The 18,869-nt window shown below is 40.0% G+C and overlaps 1 protein-coding gene across 1 annotated transcript in view; it reads right to left on the reverse strand.

The window, feature by feature from the left end:
* Positions 1-18,869, reverse strand: part of naa35 (N-alpha-acetyltransferase 35, NatC auxiliary subunit) — a 78,028-nt gene that overhangs the window by 55,117 nt on the left and 4,042 nt on the right. Inside the window, exons 3-8 of the mRNA XM_059644628.1 lie at positions 12,876-12,909; positions 12,457-12,571; positions 9,506-9,580; positions 7,402-7,569; positions 4,978-5,044; positions 863-906 (exon numbers count right to left, since the gene is read on the reverse strand). Coding sequence (XP_059500611.1) covers positions 863-906; positions 4,978-5,044; positions 7,402-7,569; positions 9,506-9,580; positions 12,457-12,571; positions 12,876-12,909 — 503 coding nt within the window. The remainder of the gene's footprint in view (positions 1-862; positions 907-4,977; positions 5,045-7,401; positions 7,570-9,505; positions 9,581-12,456; positions 12,572-12,875; positions 12,910-18,869) is intronic.

Below are 18,869 nucleotides of genomic sequence, written 5' to 3' on the forward strand. Positions count from 1 at the left end.
ACTGCATCCACTGTACCCGGTGTGGCTTCCTCTACATTGGGGAAACCAAGCGGAGGCTTGGAGACCGCTTTGCAGAACACCTCCGCTCAGTTCGCAACAAACTACTGCACCTCCCAGTCACAAACCATTTCCACTCCCCCTCCCATTCTTTAGATGACATGTCCATCATGGGCCTCCTGCAGTGCCACAATGATGCCACCCGAAGGTTGCAGGAACAGCAACTCATATTCCGCCTGGGAACCCTGCAGCCTAATGGTATCAATGTGGACTTCACCAGTTTCAAAATCTCCCCTTCCCCAACTGCATCCCTAAACCAGCCCAGTTCGTCCCCTCCCCCCACTGCACCACACAACCAGCCCAGCTCCTCCACTCCACCCACTGCATCCCATAACCAGTCCAAACTGTCTCCGCCTCCCTAACCGGTTCTTCCTCTCACCCATCCCTTCCTCCCACCCCAAGCCGCACCCCCATCTACCTACTAACCTCATCCCACCTCCTTGACCTGTCCGTCTTCCCTGGACTGACCTATCCCCTCCCCACCTATACTCTCTCCACCTATCTTCTTTTCTCTCCATCTTCGGTCCGCCTCCCCTCTCTCCCTATTTATTCCAGAACCCTCACCCCATCCCCCTCTCTGATGAAACGTCAGCTTTCTAGGCCCGAAACGTCAGCTTTTGTGCTCCTGAGATGCTGCTTGGCCTGCTGTGTTCATCCAGCCTCACATTTTGTTGTCTTGGATTCTCCAGCATCTGCAGTTCCCATTATCTCTAAAATTACAAATGTTTTGTTATGTTACAGTACACCTAAGGCTTGGCCACAAGCTAACGTTGCACACAAATGCTGAATTTTAATCAAAATGTACCTTCACTCTTCTTTGTAAATCATCTTCTACATCTTTTAACATGCCTGGAAATAGAATTTAACAGAAATAGCAGAATATTTCATGGATTAGTATGTGGTTCAAAGATAGAAAGGATTCAGTCACACACTTCATGCTACAGAAATAGTCATTCCACATTAAACAAAGCGGCATTTCACATGAGCATTTACTAAAGTGACATTTAACTCTACTATCAAATCAGAATAATGGACAATGTACATTTATGTCTCAATGTTTATTTTTGCAATTGAATGAATGACTTTCACATAAAAAGTGGTTTCATTTCTAAATTAGGATAAATCCATGCCAATTATTTCTAATGACTTCAAAACAATTCACATTTAACCAAATTTTAATCTTGACTTTAATTTATTTCAGTCTTCGTCAAGACCAGCTACAATTATTTAATTAGCAGGCTGGTTAGAACTAGTTTCTCGCAAACAAACCCTGACTCAGATCTTTGGAATTCCAACAAGGATAAACACATGAGAGCTTCACTAATGCATGTAGTCAGAATGCTCAACAATGTAAAACTGTGAACACAGATTTGATTCAGTGAAGACAGAGGTCCTGTTCAGGAGTGGTTTGAAAGAGAGTCTAGATACAAATCTAACTTAGGTCCTGAGGCAGTAAATTAAGTAAACAGGTAGATGATTGAGTGAGTGATAATGGGAACTGCAAATGCTGGAGAATCCAAGATAATGAAATGTGAGGCTGGATGAACACAGCAGGTCCAGCAGCATCTCAGGAGCACAAAAGCTGGTGTTTCGGGCCTAGACCCTACATCAGAGAGGGGCATGGGGTGAGGGTTCTGGAATAAATAGGGAGAGAGTGGGAGGCGGACCGAAGATGGAGAGAAAAGAAGATAGGTGGAGAGGAGAGAATAGGTGGGGAGGTAGGGAGGGGATAGGTCAGTCCAGGGAAGACGGACATGTCAAGGAGGTGGGATGAGGTTAGTAGGTAGGAGATGGAGGTGCGGCTTGGGGTGGGAGGAAGGGATGGGTGAGAGGAAGAACAGGTTAGGGAGGCAGAGACAGGTTGGACTGGTTTTGGGATGCAGTGGATGGAGGGGAAGAGCTGGGCTGGTTGTGTGGTGCAGTGGAGGGAGGGGATGAACTGGGCTGGTTTTGGGATGCGGTGCGGGAAGGGGAGATTTTGAAGCTGGTGAAGTCCACATTGATACCGTTGGGCTGCAGGGTTCCCAAGCGGAATATGAGTTGCAGTGATTGAGTGAGGTAAGTTTTAACAGTGTCCTTACTTGAAATTGGAGGTGGCGTGCTTGTTTGAACTAGCGTTGGGGAGATATAAATAACACACTGAGTTAAGAGTTTAACTACTTAATCTACTTAGTATCATTAAAAATAACAGGTGATATCTACAAACTTGAAACCCCAGTTAGATAAATAAGGATGACAGGGCACAGCGTGATACATTTCAACTGTAGTACATGGAATCTAGCAGACTCCATTGTAACCCACTGCAGCTCAAGAAAACTCCACTCAGTTGATGAACAGGAATCTGAACTTTGATACTACATCAGAAAGAAAGAAAGTCACCTGAGCTCTGATTAGGGGCCAGTCATACTCCTTATTTAGACTTCTGCTCTGGTCTGATGTCAACAGAGCTTTACAAGTGAGACAGGGAGCACTACAGAATACAAGAATGTCTTCTCATGTGTGAATCATACTTACTTTACCTGCACGCTGGCTTTGCAATGAGGATGATTATTGCAATGTTTACCACAAGGGGCATGGAATATGAAAGGAGGCAAGTCTTGCTAAAACTGCACAAAGGATTTGTAGAATGTCCCTGAAGTACCATGTACAATTTTGGTCCCATTAAAATGGGAATTGGAGACAGGTCTGAGAAGTTTTAATAGTTTGATTCCAAGAATGAATGGCTATCTTGGGCCGAGTAGGTTGGGCTCTACTCGTTGGAGGAGTTAGAAGACTGGTAGTGATCTTATTGAAACACAAGATTCTACAGTCTTGACAGGGAAGTTGCTGATAGGATATTTCTTCTTATGGAAAGAGACCAGAACTTGGACGGACAGTTTTAAAAATAAGTAGCCTCAATTAAAATGGAGATGAGTAGGAACAAAGTTTACTAATCTTTGGAATTGCCCTACATCAGCATGCAGTGACGTCTAGTACTTTGAACATATAAAATGTCCAACTCAGCCTTGTATATGTACAAGGAAGTCAAGAGTTATAGGGGCAGACAAAGTGGATTTAGTGTCACATCAGATCAGCTGTGATTTTAATGATTGGCAGAACAGTGTTGTAGGACTGAATGACTTATTTCTGCTATTTATGTTCCCAAATCAACTGTGCATGAATTTTTATTCCCAATGTTAACCTGCTTTTTTCCTTATTCATTTGTGGCATGTGAGCATTGTTGGTTGGCCAGCATTCATTGCCCATCCCTAGTTATCCTAAGCCTAACCCTATCGCAGGTGGCGGTGAGTTGTCTTCTTGAATCCTGGGGCAAGAATTTCAAGATTTTGACCCAGCAACAGTGAAGGCATGGCAATGTATTTTCAAGTCAGGATTGTGAATGGCTTCGAGGGGAACCTGAAGACGGCTACATTCCCACATGTGCTTCTCTTTCCCTTTTGGATGGAAGTGGTTGACAGTTTGGAAAGTGTAAGAGTCTTTGGTGAATTTCTGCAGGGCATCTTGTAGGTAATATATACTGCTGCTATTGACTGTTGGTGGTGGAGGGAATACATGGTTGTGGATGCCATGCCAGTCAAGTCGGCTGTTTTGTCCTGGATGGTATCAAGCTTTTTGAATGTTGTTCACGCTGCACCCAATCAGCCAAGTGGGGGGGTCAGGAGATGAGTTACTCGCTGCGGTATTCCTAGCCTCTTGCCTGCACTTGTAGCCACTGTTTATGTGATGAGTGCAGTTGAGTTTCTGGTCAATAGCAAACCCCAGAATGCTGGCAATGGGGATTCAATGATAGTGGCACCATTGAATGTCAAGCTGTGTTGGTTAGATTGTCTGTTATTGGAGATGGTCATAGCCTGGCATTTATGTGGCATGAATGTTGAACTTGTCAGTTTAAGCCTGGATACTGTCCAAATTTTGTTGCATTTTAACAGACTACTTCAATATGTGAGGAATCACGAATAGTGCTGAGCATTATGTAATCATCAGGGATAATCCCCACTCTGGACCTTATGACAGGGAGAAGGTAATTGATGAAGTAGTTGAAGATGGTTGATCCTTGGACATTATCCTGACCTCCAACAACCACGACCAACTTTCTATATGTCAGGTAAGATTCCAATCAGTAGAGAGTTTGTCCCCTAATACCCATTGATTTCAGTTTTGCTAGGGCTCCTAGAATTTGCACTTAGTCGAATGCAGAGTGATGTCAAGGGTGGTCACTCTCACCTCCCTCTCCATGTTTGAATCCTGGCTGGAATAAGGTCAGGAACTGAGTGGCCCTGGCAAAACCCAAACTGGGTATCAGTGAGCAGGTGGTGCTGGATAGCAGTGTTGTTGACACCTTCCATCACTTTACCGATGATTAAGAGTAGACTGATGGGGAGGTAGTTGGCTGGGTTGGATCTGCCCTGCTTGTTACGTACAGGGCATAGCTGGGCCATTTTTCACATTGTCGGATAGATGCCAGTATTGTTAACTGTACTGGAAGTTTGGTTAGGAACCAGCAGATTCAAGAGCACGAGTCTTCAGTACTATTGTTGGAATGTTGTAATGGCTCATTGTCATTGCAGTATCCAGTGTCTCCAACCATTTTTTGTTATTACTTGGGCTGAATCGAATTATCATAGAATGAATCAAACTTTTGCTATGTTTTTAATGTACTGAACTTAAATTTTCTATTTAGTCACTCCCAAGCCTTACCTTTTATTCTTTCCCAATTCCCCATTCACATGGCATAAAACTCATCACCTTCTTCCAGTTTTGAACACAATTACATTTTGATTCGAAATGCTAACTATTTCCCAGTTGATAGATGCTGACACAGAAAGTACATTTTGTTTTTACTTCCAATTTCCAGCATCCAGAGTTTTTTTTTGCTTTCATCAAATTATGCCATTGCCTCATTAAACAACATATGGTTACCTGTAACTCTCAGATCTGTAACATTATTGGCCATTTTGAAGCCATAAGTCATTGATTGGAAATCCTCCTGAAAATACCAACAAAAGTAAACAGCTAGTAATTGACAAGTAATACATTTTGTAGAACAAGTATATTCCTTACAGGTGGGGATTTGCATCTCCCGTGACTTACTTGCAATGGAATAAATAAACAATGACAAATTACAATTGGAAATTACCAATAGGTTTTATTGCTGGCGAACGATTAACAACAAAATTCTGCTTTTCTTTATAGAGTTCAATCCTATCCAATATTAGATTAGATTAGATTCCCTACAGTGTGGAAACAGGACCTTTGGCCCAACAAGTCCACACCACCCCTTAAAGCATCCCACCCAGTCCCATCTCCCTATAACCCACACACCTCTGAACACTATGGGCAATTTAGCATGGCCAATCCACCTAACCTGCACATCTTTGGGCTGTGGGAGGAAACTGGAGCACCCGGAGGAAACCCACGCAGACATGGGGAGAATGTGCAAACTCCACACCAGTTGCCCGAGGCGGGAATCGAACCCGGGTCCCTGGCGCTGTGAGGCTGCAGTGCTAGCCACTGAGCCGCCCAATTAGTGGTGATAAATTCAGATTTGAACAGTGCTCAGGTATTTTTGAAGAGAGGCTGGAGAACAATGTTGCAGAACATTAAGTGTTAAGTAAACATAACTAAAACACGATTTTTTTTGCAGGTGGTATGCAGGAGTACTGGTACTCTCCGGAATGCAACTTCACGTATGGATATTCAGCATTTTTGGGCAATGACAATCTAGTGCAGTTAATGCACTATTATCCCCCCATGACTTGATAATAAAACCACACAAAATATTAAGTGAGGTAGCATGCATTTTTTCACTCCATTTTTCTTTAAGCATCTACCTATTTTATTTGGTGCAGACATGATGTGAATGGATTGTTGAATCTCACATTCAAAGGTTGATCTACTGACATTAGATTCTTAAGGACAACTACAACATGAGCATCATTTAATCACAGACAACGCTGATCTCAAATAATGGGATCTGAATATGTCCAACATGGAACTGCATTTTAACCTTTATCTTTAGTAATGAGAAGCACATTGATACGTATGACTGCTCACTTGCATATAATTTAAATGCAATTTGACGTGATTTAATCTAACCTCCCCAATTTAGTGATGCGAACCTACGTCACTTGATAGTATCAAATCTGAATAATACTAAAAAGAGATATGCTTCTGTCAATTTTTGACTCGCATTGATCTGAATAGACAAAGAACACCAAATTCCAAAGATAGCAGCAACTCATACCATATTACAACTGATTCCTGAGATGGCAGGACTGATGTCTGAGAAATTTTAGATTAATTAGGACTGTATTTAGAAGACTGAGGACGGATCTCACAAATCTATAAAATTCGAACAGAACAAGACAGGGTAAATGTCAGAAGGATGGTCCCGATGATTGGGAGTCTAGAAGCAGGGGTCACAGTTTCAGAACTAGGACACTTCTTAGATGTCACCTGGAGGATCGTGTGTAGTTGTGGGTGTCATATTATAGCAAAGATGTGAAAGCATTAGAGACAGTGCCAAAGTGATTTCCAAGAATCAATTTTCTCAGTCCTGGAACCAGTTATAAGTAAAAGATAGATTGAAGAATTTGGAACTGTTCTCCTCAGAGTAAAAGACTGAAATGAAATTTAGTTGGTATTTTCAAAATCATGAGGATAGATAAAGCAAATAGATGTGTAAAGGGTGTAGTTTTAAAGTACGTGCAAAAGGAAGCAAGGTTCATGCCAGAGAAAGCTTTTCACACAGTGAGTAGTTACGGTAAGGAATGCACTGCCTGGAAATATGGCAGAGACAGGTTCAATTATGGCATTCATGAGGGTATTGACTGACTATTTGTTCAGAAATGGTATACAGGAATATGGCAAAAAGGCAAGAGACTGGCACTAAGTAATAGAACTGGTGAAGCCATCATGGATTAAATGACCTCCTTCTACAGTGTAACAACTCTGTGATTCTATGATCCATGTGGAATAAACTGGAACAGGAGATAGTTGAAGGAGATATGATTGTGAAAATAAGTTGATATTTCTTTACCCTTCCCCTTTTGCTAGTTCAATATCTATTCCATCTTTTAATATCCCCACCTTTAATCAAAGATCAAGGGTTAGATCAGCTTCTCTTCCCACAAATACCATCACATCTGCTGTACATTTACAGAATTTTCAATTTTTATTTCACATTTCCAAATCTGCAGTATTTTGACATTATAAAAGTCAACTTTCGATTGGATCATAAAGAAAAGTGATACTGGCACAAATCTGGAGTAACATTTGCTTAATAACTTATTTTAAAGATCTATCCTCGATAATTTTGGTCCTGCTTAAAATCCTTGCACTTACTTCTTCAAAAACAGCTGCTTTGTTGACTTTTTCTCTGGCAATGTCACAGATCTTTAGGATGCCCAGAGCAAAAGCTTTCATAGCAGAATCCTCAATTAAGTCTGGATTATGAACATAAAGACACGTGAAGACTGTCTGGGCCAAAGAATGCCCTTCTAGCCATGTTATCTGTGAGAAGAAACTATGGAGTTAAGATTCTAATTCCAAATTATATTAACATTTGGCAACATCAAACTACTTTGTATTTGAACAATTCCCGCATGTAGGCGAAAAATCAAATGCATGAATTATTGTTCATATCATATAAACCTATTATTCAATATTTAGTACGCAAATAGGTTAAAAACATACTTTTATATACAAAATATATACAGAATAATAAAAAGAACTGAGTCATTTTTGGAGCTTGATTTCAATTGCTTTAAAATATAAAAGTACTGAAATACTATTAAAATGTATGATAACGCAATGCACAATGGTGGCAATTTACAATCCTTTCACAAACTATTTTAAATCTAATACCTAGTCATTGAATATGAGAGAATCTGTTCATAGTTTTGCTATTTAAAAAGGTACATCTGAAAATGTGTTTCTGGCAACGGTAGTGAGTCTGATTCCAGATCAGAAGGATGCGTGTTCAAATCACGTCAGGCTCCTGGTGTTTGGCTGAAACATAACACTCCAATTCACGTCGGGGTAGAGTTGATTGTCTGGTGATGCTGCTTAATCATGTTGCTCCTATTCAGCAGCTGTCAAATTTCATAACAATTTGGGACAGCATAGCAGCTTAGTGGTTAGCACTGCTGCCGCATAGCACAAGGGAATTGGGTTCAATGGCAGCCTCAGATGACTGTAGGTGTAGAGTTTGCACATCCTCCCTGTGTCCTCATGGGTTTCCTCCAAGTGCTCCGGTTTCCTCCCACAGTCCAAAGATGTGCAAGATGGGTGGATTGGGCACACTAAATTGCCCATAGGGTTCAGGGATGTGTAGATTATGTGGGTTGCTCAGAGGGTCGGTGTGGACTTGGTTCCATGATGACACAGGTTTTTAAAACTGTGTTTTATTGGATTAGACTTTTAATAGGGTTCTTTATTTTCATAAAGTTCTTGATTTCTCCCAATCTAATTCAGGATAGACTACTTAAATAAATAGTAACTTTTATAATTTTTGTTCAATTATATCAGTTCAATTTATTAAAAGCTTTCTAAATAAGAAATTATCTTAGAACTGCAGCAGAACTAAATACATTCAATTGAGTTATCATTGTAAAACAAAGAACTATAAACAATTCATTTTCAAGTATTGAAAAATACAATTATATTTCAAGTAACATTTCTTCACTTCTAGGTCAGTCTTTATTACGGACAATTTTTAATTCTATATATCTTTTGGTGTATGATTCTACCCTTGCTTCTTACTTTCAAATGACAAAGATGGTAGTTTGTAGAATTCCTCTATTCAATATAGTCCCTTTTTAGCTGATTGAAATTAAAAAGAAAGAAAGGAAAACTTTATGTCTTAATGCTGTTTGCCTTAAAATAATTGAGAATGGCTGAGGGCTTCTGTAAGCAATAAGCTATAATATGAAGATCATGAAAAACATGAGGATAGATAAATCAGTTGGGCCAGTTGGAATATACTCAATGGGAAGCGAGGGAAGAGATTGCTGCCCCTTTGGCAATTATCTTTGTGTCCCCACAGTCCACTGAAGTAGTGCCAGAAGATTGGAGGGCGGCAAACACCGTTTACTTGTTCAAGAAAGGGAATAGGGGTAATCCTGGAAATTACAGGCCAGTCAGTCTTACCTCTGTGGTGGGCAAATTATTGGAGAGGATTCTGAGAGATAGTATTTATGATTATTTGGAAAAGCACAGTTCGATTAGAAATAGTCATCATAGCTTTTTTTTTGGGGGGGGGGGGCGGCGCAGGTCATGCCTCACAAGCCATATTGAATTCTTTGAGCATGAGACAAAACACATGTAAGTAATAAAATATTAGTAAGTAAGATGCCTCTAATGGGTAAACATGGATCAGATGTACCAAATACTTTCCAAAATTCTATGATTCCTTAATGCCTTGAAACTAAAAAGATATCAAGCTTACCAAACAACAGAAGCATGTATCCATTATACCTATCAGTTCAGGCAAGGTTAGACCCTTGATTGTAATTGTTTCATCCTTCGGTAAGATAAAGAAAGATAATATTTAGAACTCAGCAAATTCAGACATTTAAAAAGGTTAGTATGCGTAATTGCAGTATTTTTAAACATCATCCATTTATAATTAGTCCAGTCTGAGGCTTTTCAGATGTTCTCTGGCTTTTAAGTTTCAACTCCTAAACATTTTTGAACTGACCAACATTTAGCTTCATATAAAAGTACAAAGTGCATCCATCAATTCTGTAACATATCAATATCAGTGCTGCTGAGTTTAGAAAGAGTGAAAAAGTAACTTTAATCAACTATGTTGGAGGGACAGAAAATCTTAAGGGGGCTATTTTTATTTTAATTACTTGATCTGCAGGAAGCAGACAGTCAAAGGTGTGGAAAATCTATGATTTGAGATTTTCAAATCAGTTTCACCAATTTGCTGCTGCCCAGAGGTCAGCCTGATTGAATTGGCTTGGACTCCAATTTGCAGGCAGTGTACGTTGTAGGGACAGAAAGGTCTTGGTTGCAGACAGAGGACCAAATTTAGGAGGGAAGAAAAATACAGATGCTTGTTGGTGGCTAACCTGCAGAGCTGATTGTGGTGGGAGTATGACCGGAGGCAAGTTCTTTAGTGATCTGCTTGATTGAAGAGGTAACTCAAGGAGTATCCAAGAATTTAGTGTAAAAGCACTCAACTCTAAATGCTCACCTGCTGACAACAGTTAGATTCTAACCAAGTATAATTAAATAAAATAAGAAAGTATATCTCTTTCAAGTTATAAACAAATCCTGTCAGTAATTTGGTCATCTGCCCACACTTCAACCTTCATTCAAGCTGGGCAAGTTTGGGTTAGGAAGTAGATTTGAGATTAAAAAGCTTATTCTAGAATTCTAAACATGGAATGCTGTTACTAGTTAGAGTACTGCTCAATTAACATAAGAACAATGATTTATGAGTTGCAAATTATAATATTTACATGTTTCTGCAAATTTTGAGTGCAACATCAAATCACTACTCTCCAACACTAATTTTTAAACAATGGGTTCTTGCATACATTAGGTAAAAGCAGTGTTGTGGGCAATTCAGAGATATGGACAAATAATCCAAAAGACATAAATTCTGACCATGGCAGTTAAGAGTTTGAATTTAGTTCAAAAACACTACAATTTTAAAAAAGTTGCAACAGTAAAAAACACAATACAGCTGTTGGGTTTGTCATTAAAACTTTATAGATCATTAATATCATTTAGGAAAAGAAGCCAGTCATCCTTATCCTGTTCAGCCAGCAATGTAAACACATCTTATCAAGAAGGGTGACTTATTGCTCCTCTGAAGTAACCTAGAAAGTCACCCCATTGTATTAAACACAAAGCACTAGGACTGGACAATGAAATCTGTGATGAATGTGTAATCATTTTTAACTGATTCAATTTGAAATGTACTATTAGATTCCTTTTAGCGTCTAGGCCCGAAACGTCAGCTTTTGTGCTCCCGAGATGCTGCTTGGCCTGTGTTCATCCAGCTTCACACTTTGTTAACTTTTATTTGTTTCTATTTTTGTAAAATACTATAAAGAAATACAGTTCATTGTTAACAGAATTCAAACTTTACAATAAACCATGGAAAATTAAACTTTTCCATTCCAATGATACTAATCCATGCTGGCCCATCACTTTGAAAAAATACAAACTTTGAATGAACAACTGAAGAGCTGACGATGTTTCATGTTTTAAGATATTTACCATAACAAAGAAAGTAAATGCACCATTCACTCAACATTATTTCGTTAGATACTTGATACTCCAGTTAACATTTCAAATGACCAAAGATCTCCAACTCTGGTTATATTTTACTTTCGTCAATCAAGCAGACACAGTATTCCCAGAGAACCAGTCAGTAACTCTTAGCTCTCCAGAGTTAATTCTGTTCTTTCCTTTATTAGCCTGACAACTTTTAATACAAGACTGCCTTTCTCTGAAGGACTTTCATGGAGATCTTCCCTTTAGATCAAGCTAGGCAAATCTTATGGTCTTGGTTAAAACACTCACGGATTCTGGATTTTTCAATTCAAGCACCAAGCTCCCATTTGCATTCCTACACCGTGAAGTAGAGCTTCTCAAATTTCGGTCATGGGTGGTGGGGGTTCGCATGTTACCAGGCTAAAGCTGCCGTGTAGCTCCAACCAAGCATTAACAATTGCATGGCCCCTTTAAATCCCATCCTGCAGTTCTCATAGGCGGAACATGCCAATTTCAAACCTCAAAATGGATTACAATGGGATTAAATGTAGAAAGCACTGCTTTGTATCTACTCACAGTGTGGCCATTATCATTATATCTGTTTTCATCATAGTCTAGAAACGTAAATACCTTGCATCTTCAATCAATGACAACAACCTGGGATCCCCCTTGAAGTATTTAATAATCAAGCCACCCAGATTTGCTCTCAGCAGAGTTTGGATGAGTACACATGATCCATTTTATTCTTACATTTTACCCTAAATTATAAGTGCACAATCCAAAAATGTAAACTTACAAAACTTCTCACTTGTAACGCCTAACAATATTAAAACACATGTTCCCTACACATTTTCTCTGTTGTGCAACTACTTCCTGTCCTTCAAAAAAATCCAATGTTTTGGGTCCTTGGGTCACTGCTAGATTAATAATCGTCATTACTTGAATTTTTTTTTCTTTTCATTCCAGTAGGTTGCCCAGATTTTGAGAAACATCTACTGCATGTTATGAATAAGAAGTATTCACCCAAATTCTTTTTAATGCTGTGGGGATAAATGGTGTGGGTGGGGGCAGAAAATGGACTTTGCCATATTAAGTGCAGGTTACAAGTTTGAGAATTACATTATTTCACAGCTACACTTTTGTGACTATGTTAAAGTGCCAAACCTTGATCGCCTGCTCCAGGTTGAGTACCTTACGATTAACCTGGTTTCCAATCATTCCTGCATCCATCTTTGGATCCATCATCTCAATTGCAGACATGGCTTCAAATAGACCAAAGCTGAAGAAAACATTTCAAATAGTATCTTGAATCAAGATTTTCATACCATTTTCAGTCAATAAATTATGTTGAAGTTTTTATTGTACTAGAACAATCACCAATGAAATAGGTTCGGTATAATTTCAAAAGCAGCTTAACCAGTGACATGAATTTAATAATTCAATCGCATTTGGTGGGAAGTAAAAAAAAAAGGTGCTCCCCTGCTGCCTCCACCCTGCAATGCAAGATTAACTGAGAAGTTCCATTTTCACTTGAAACTAAAATAAGTTGTTACTGTTGAATTTAAAAATGTTGCCATACTTACAGTTTGTCGTGTAGTAGTTCACCCAATTTAAGTTCTAAAATAATACAAATAGATTAAATTAATTATTTTGCCAGAGTAGTTCATTATAAGACGTGAAGTATTTCAGATAAAGTGTAAGAATTCTCTCGTTATTGCAAACATTACATTCACTTATTCAAAATCTGCAATTTGTTTTGAAACGTCTACTGAACTGGGGATGCAGAGTGGTTTTGCTTTCCATTAATATCAGGGCAGGTCTGTCATGTTACTAGAATAAAGCAATATGAGATGTCCTGTTGGATGTTCTATCCACTTACTTCAGTATAAGTTCAATCCTTAACTTCGGACTTACAATATACAATGTTAACATTCCTAACAGTAAGCTGGCAGCACGAAAGCATACAAAATGCAATATATACTTGTTAAAGAATATTGCTTGACAATTTTACCAGTGACCTCAGGGGAGATTGAATTTCAGATTCAACCAGGTTAACAGTTTACCTTCAAATATAAAATCCTTTGTACTTGACCTCTGAATGTTTCAGGTTTCAAGTATGGAAAAAAGAAACATTGTTGCAAGACCCGCTCCTTTTTTTTTAGGAATTTTCAGTTTTGGAGTTGATTTCCTTTTGGAGCAATAATTACTGTTTTATAAACTATTGCATTTTTTTCCCCAAATTGCAAAGCAAAGAGATCAAAATAACGACATTTTAAACAAAAGAGGAAGAGAGACAGAGCAGGTGTAACGTGGGAGGTGAGAAAAGAAGGATGAGTGAACCTGCACAGCTGACCGACCAGGCAGTAAATCTTCACAGTTGACTGTTTCTGCTGTTTAGTTTCAAGTATCACTGCACATCAGAGTTGATTCTAAGAAAATAAACTGAAATTCACAGCTGACCTCGGAGAAACCTGCATGGGGAGCTCACAGCAAGGGAACAGCTAAGTGGCCTGTGTTTCAGAAGTGTAACCTCACTTTGTAAATCTACAATAGTGAGTCGAGTGGGTTTTTTTATTATATGTTTAATGAGATCTCTCTTTTGATTAAACTTTTTAAAAAAAGTAAAACATCAGTACTATCCTAAAGCAGTCAGACTGTGCTAATTTCTGGGTCTTGTAGATTGTGAAGATGCAAAGATGGCCTTTAGTAGATTGATGTGCTCTTCCTGTCAGATGTGGGAGATTAGGAAGAATTTCAATTTTACTGATGACCATATCCGCAGGAATTGTGTTTAATTTTTTTCTTTTCATTTCATAGATTGGAATACGGCATAGATTGCCTGTAACTGCTGCTGCAACCAATGACAAATTTACGATAGCTAACGGGTGTGATGGATGGCAGTTCCAGGAAGGGAGTAAAACCACAGATACAATCAGGTGGCTGGGTTACCTCCAGGAAACATAGGAGGGGTTGGAAGGTAGTGCCAGAGTCTCCTTTAACTATTCCCATCTCAAACAAGTTCGCTGTTCTGGAAAAGGCAGGGGACGACAGACTCAGAGAAGTGTAGCACTGACAAGTTTCTGGTACCAAGACTGGCTCCAATGTGATGCGGGGTACGTCAGGTTACGAGCGACTGACTGTGAGAGGGGACTTTTGAGTAGGAGGCACAGACAGGCATTTGTATGGTTGACAACGAGACGTCAGAATGCCATGTTGCCTACCTGATACCAGGATCAAGGATATCATGGAGAGTGTGCAGAATTTTCTCAAAGGGGAGAGGGACCAGCAGGAAGTCATGCACACACTGGAACTAGTGACACAGGAAGAGAAATGGACAAGGGTCTGAGGAGAGAATACAGGAAATTAAGCAGGAATTTAAAAAATAGGTCCTCTAGGGTAGTAGTATCCGGATTACTCCTGGTGCCATGAGCTAGTGAGAGTAGGAATAGCAGGATAAAGGAAATGAATGGGTGGTTTAGGAGCTGGTGCAGGGGAGAAAGAATCACATTTTTGGATCATTAGAATCTCTTCTGAGGTAGAAGTAACCTGCATAAGAAGGACGAATTGCACCTAACTTGGAAGGGAACTAATATAATAGTGAGGAGATTTGCTACAGCTGCTCAGGAGAATTTTATTTGGCTGGAAGGGGGTGTGTGGGAATGACAGTGGGGGTAGTGGATGGTGATGGGTACCCAGGGAGGTAGTCAGAAAAGCGATCAGTCGGAGACTGGTGTAGCTGAGGAAAGAGAAAAGACAAAACAGTAAAGGCAGGCAGAAACAAAGCAGAGAACGAGGTAGGACTGTGAAATAAATACTGTCTAAATTTGTATGTTAGAGGCCTAACAAGAAAGTCAGTTGAACTCAGGGCATGGTTGGGAACATGGGACTGGGATATCACGGTGATTACAGGGATATGGCTCATGAATGGGCAGGACTGGTAACTTAATGTTACAAGATAAAGATGCAATGGGAAGGATAGAAAGGGGGTCAAGACAGGAGATGGGGGAGGCATTTTTAATTAGGGATAACATTACACCTTAGGGAGAATATTCCTGGGAGTACACCCAGGGAAGTTATTTGGGTGGAACTGAGAAATGAAAAAAGGGATGAAATGAAAAGGGTGAAGGACAAGATTGGTAGTTGTAGGGAGTGCTGGATAATTTGTGTTGGAGAAATTGTGCTGGAGAAATTGAGGTTTTGCTCAAGAAAAAGGAGGAAGCATGTCAGTTATAGACAGCAGGGTTCGAGTGAACTCTTAGAAGAGTATAAAGGCAGTTGGAGATTACTTAAGGGGGAAATCAGGAGGGCAAAAAGAGGACATGGGATGGCTTTGGCAAATAGTGTTAAGGAGAATTCAAAGAGACTCTACAAATACATTAAGGAGAGAACAGGACCAATTACAGATCTGCAGAAGATGGGGGAGATGCTTCATGAGTATTTTGCATCAGTGTTTATTATGCAGAAGGATATGGAAACTAGGGAGCTTGGGGAAATAAATAGCGACATATTGAAAAATGTCCATATTACTGAGATGGTGATGGTGGATGTCTTAAAACACATGAAGGTGGATAAATTGCTTGGATCTGATCAGGTGTACCTTAAAACTTTGTGGCAAGTTAGGGAAGTGATTCCTGGTCCCCTTGCTGAGATATTTGTATCATCCATAGCCACAGGTGCCAGAAGACTAACCTCGTGCCACTACTTAAGAAAGGTGGTAAGGAAAAGCCGGGAAACTATAGACCGGCGAACTTGATATCAGTTGTGGGCAAGCTGTAGGAGAGACTCCTGAGCAACAGTTTGGAAAGACAAGGACTGATTGGGATAATCAACATGGCTTTGAGGGTTGGAAATCATGTCTAACTAACTTAATTGAGTTTTTTGAAAAAGTAACAAAGAGGAATGACAAAGCCAGAGGAGCAGACATGATTTACATGGACTTCAGTAAGATGTTCAAAAAGATTCTACATGCTAGATTCGTTAGCAAGGATAGATCACATGGATTAAAGGGAGAACTAGCCATTTTGATACAGAACTGGCTTGAAGGTAAGAGACAAAGGGCGTAATGGAGGGTTGCTTCTCAGACTGGAGGCCTTTGACCATCAATGTGCCACAAGGATTGGTGCTGGGTCCAATGTTTTTTTGTCATTTAATGATTTGGATGTGAAAATCGGACGTATGGTTACTATGGTTATGGATGACACCAAAATTGGAGATGTAGTGGACAGTGAAGAAGGTTACCTCAGAGTACAGCAGGACTTTGATCAGATGGGCCAACGGGCCAAAGAGTGGCAGATGGAGTTTAATTTAGATAAATGGGAGGTTCTGCATTTTGGAAAGGTAAATCAGGGTAGGATGTATACATATGATGGTAAAGACCTGGAGAGTGTTGCTAAACAACGAGACTTCGGGCTACTGGTTCACAGTACCTTAAAAGTGAAGTACTATGTAGATGGGATAGTGAAGAAGGTATTTGGTATGCTTGCCTTTATTGGTCAGTGCACTGAGCATTGGAGTTGGGAGGTCATGTTGCTGCTGTACAGGACATTGGTTAGGCCACTTTTGAACTGCTGTGTTCAATTTTGGCCTCTCTGCTATAGAGAGGTTGTTGTTAAACTTGAAAGGATTCAGAAAAGATTTACAAGCATGTTCCAGGGTTAGAGTGTTTGAGTTATAGGGAGAGGCTGAATTGGCTGGGGCTATTTTCTCTTGTGTGTAGGAGGCTGAAGGGTGACCTTATTGAAGTTTAATAAATCATGAAGGGCATGAATAGAATGAATAAACAAGGTACCCAGAGTAGGGGAGTCCTAAACTACAGGGTATGGTTTAAGGTGAGAGGGGAAAGATTTAAAAGGGACCCAGGGAACAACCTTTTCCACATGGAATGAGCTGCCAGAGAAAGTGGTGGAGGCTGGTACAGTTACAATGTTTAAAAGGCATCTGAATGGGTATATGAACGGAAAGAGCTTGGAGGGATATGGGCCAAATGCTGACAAATGGGACTAGGTTAATTTCGGATATCTGATCGGCATGGACGAGTTGGACTGAAGGGTCCTTTTCCATGCTGTACAGCTGAATGACTTGATGATATTCACTGGTTCTCCTTTATCTATTCTTCTTGTTACTTTCTCAAACACTCCAGCAGATTTGTTAAGCATGATTTATCCTTCATAAACCTATGGTGGCTTTGTCCGATCCCATTAACGCTTTCCAAACGTTGTGTCATCATGTGTTTTAGAACAGACTCCGGCATTTTCCCAACAATTGGTCTGCAATTCTTTATTATTCTCTCACTCCTTTTTTCAATAGTGGGGTTACAATCTGTAGGAACTGCTCCAGTGTCTATGGATGACCACCACTGCATCCAATAGTTCCAGGGTCACTCTCTTTAGTACTGTGGATATAGACTATCAGCCTTTAACCCCATATGTGACTTGCCACCTTTTAACCTATTCATTTTTCCAGCACCACTTTTTTTAAAAATTGATATTGGTTTCCTTCAATTGTGCTATCTTACTAGACTCTTGGTTCCCTAACATTGTTTTTCCTTCCTTCATTTATGGGATAAGGGGCCTTGCTGGCTGGGCCAGCATTTGTTGCCCCTCCCTAATTGCCCAGAGGGCAGTTCAGAGTCAACCACTTTGCTGTGGGTCTGGAGTCACACGTAGGCCAGGAGTCACACGTAGGCCAGACCAGGTAAGAATGGCAATTTCCTTTCCTAAAGGAAATTAGTGAACCAGGTGGATTTTTCCTGACAATTGACAATGAATTCATAGTCATCATTAGACTCTTTCTTCTAGATATTTATTGAATTCAAATTCCACCATCTGCTGTGGTAGGATTTGAACCCAGGTCCCCAGAACATTATCTGGGTCTCTTAATTAACAGTCCAGCAATAAAATCATTAGGCCATCGCCTCCCGCTTGTCCATCAGGGAGGTTGTGTGCAATCTTTTGTGAAGACGAAACTAAATTTTGCATTCAATTCTTTTGCTACTTCCTGGTTTCCTGATTATAATTTCATGAGTTTCTGTCTACAAGGGGACCTACATTTGTTATTACTAATCTTCTTACTTCTCCTAGGTGGCAGAGATGGTGCACTTGTAAGCTGCTGTTAAAAGGAACATTGGTGAGTTTCTGCAGCACATCTTGACAATGGTATACACTGCTATCACTGTGTTGGTGAGGGCTGTGAATGTTCAAGGTGGTGGATGGGGAGGCAATCAAGCAAGCTGCATTCTCCTGAATGGCGTCAAGCTTCTTGTATATTGTTGAAGTTGCTTTTATCCAGGGAAGTAGAGAGGATTCCACTACACTTCTGATTTGTGCTTGGTAGATGTTGGACAGGTTTTGGGAGGTATGAGGTGGGTTACATGCCACAGAATCACTAGTCTCTGATTTGCTTTTGAAACAACTGTGTGTGTGTGTTTCTGGTCCAGTTTCTGCTCAACGGTAACCCTGAGGACGTTGACAGTGGAGGACACAGTGACTATAATGCTACTGACTGTTGAGGGGTCATTATTAGACTCTCTCTTGTTGGAAAAGGCCATTCACCCCACACAAGTCCAGGTAGTTACTTGT

The sequence above is a fragment of the Stegostoma tigrinum genome, chromosome 3 (genome assembly GCF_030684315.1).
Source record: "Stegostoma tigrinum isolate sSteTig4 chromosome 3, sSteTig4.hap1, whole genome shotgun sequence".
NCBI classification, from domain to species: Eukaryota; Metazoa; Chordata; class Chondrichthyes; order Orectolobiformes; family Stegostomatidae; genus Stegostoma; species Stegostoma tigrinum.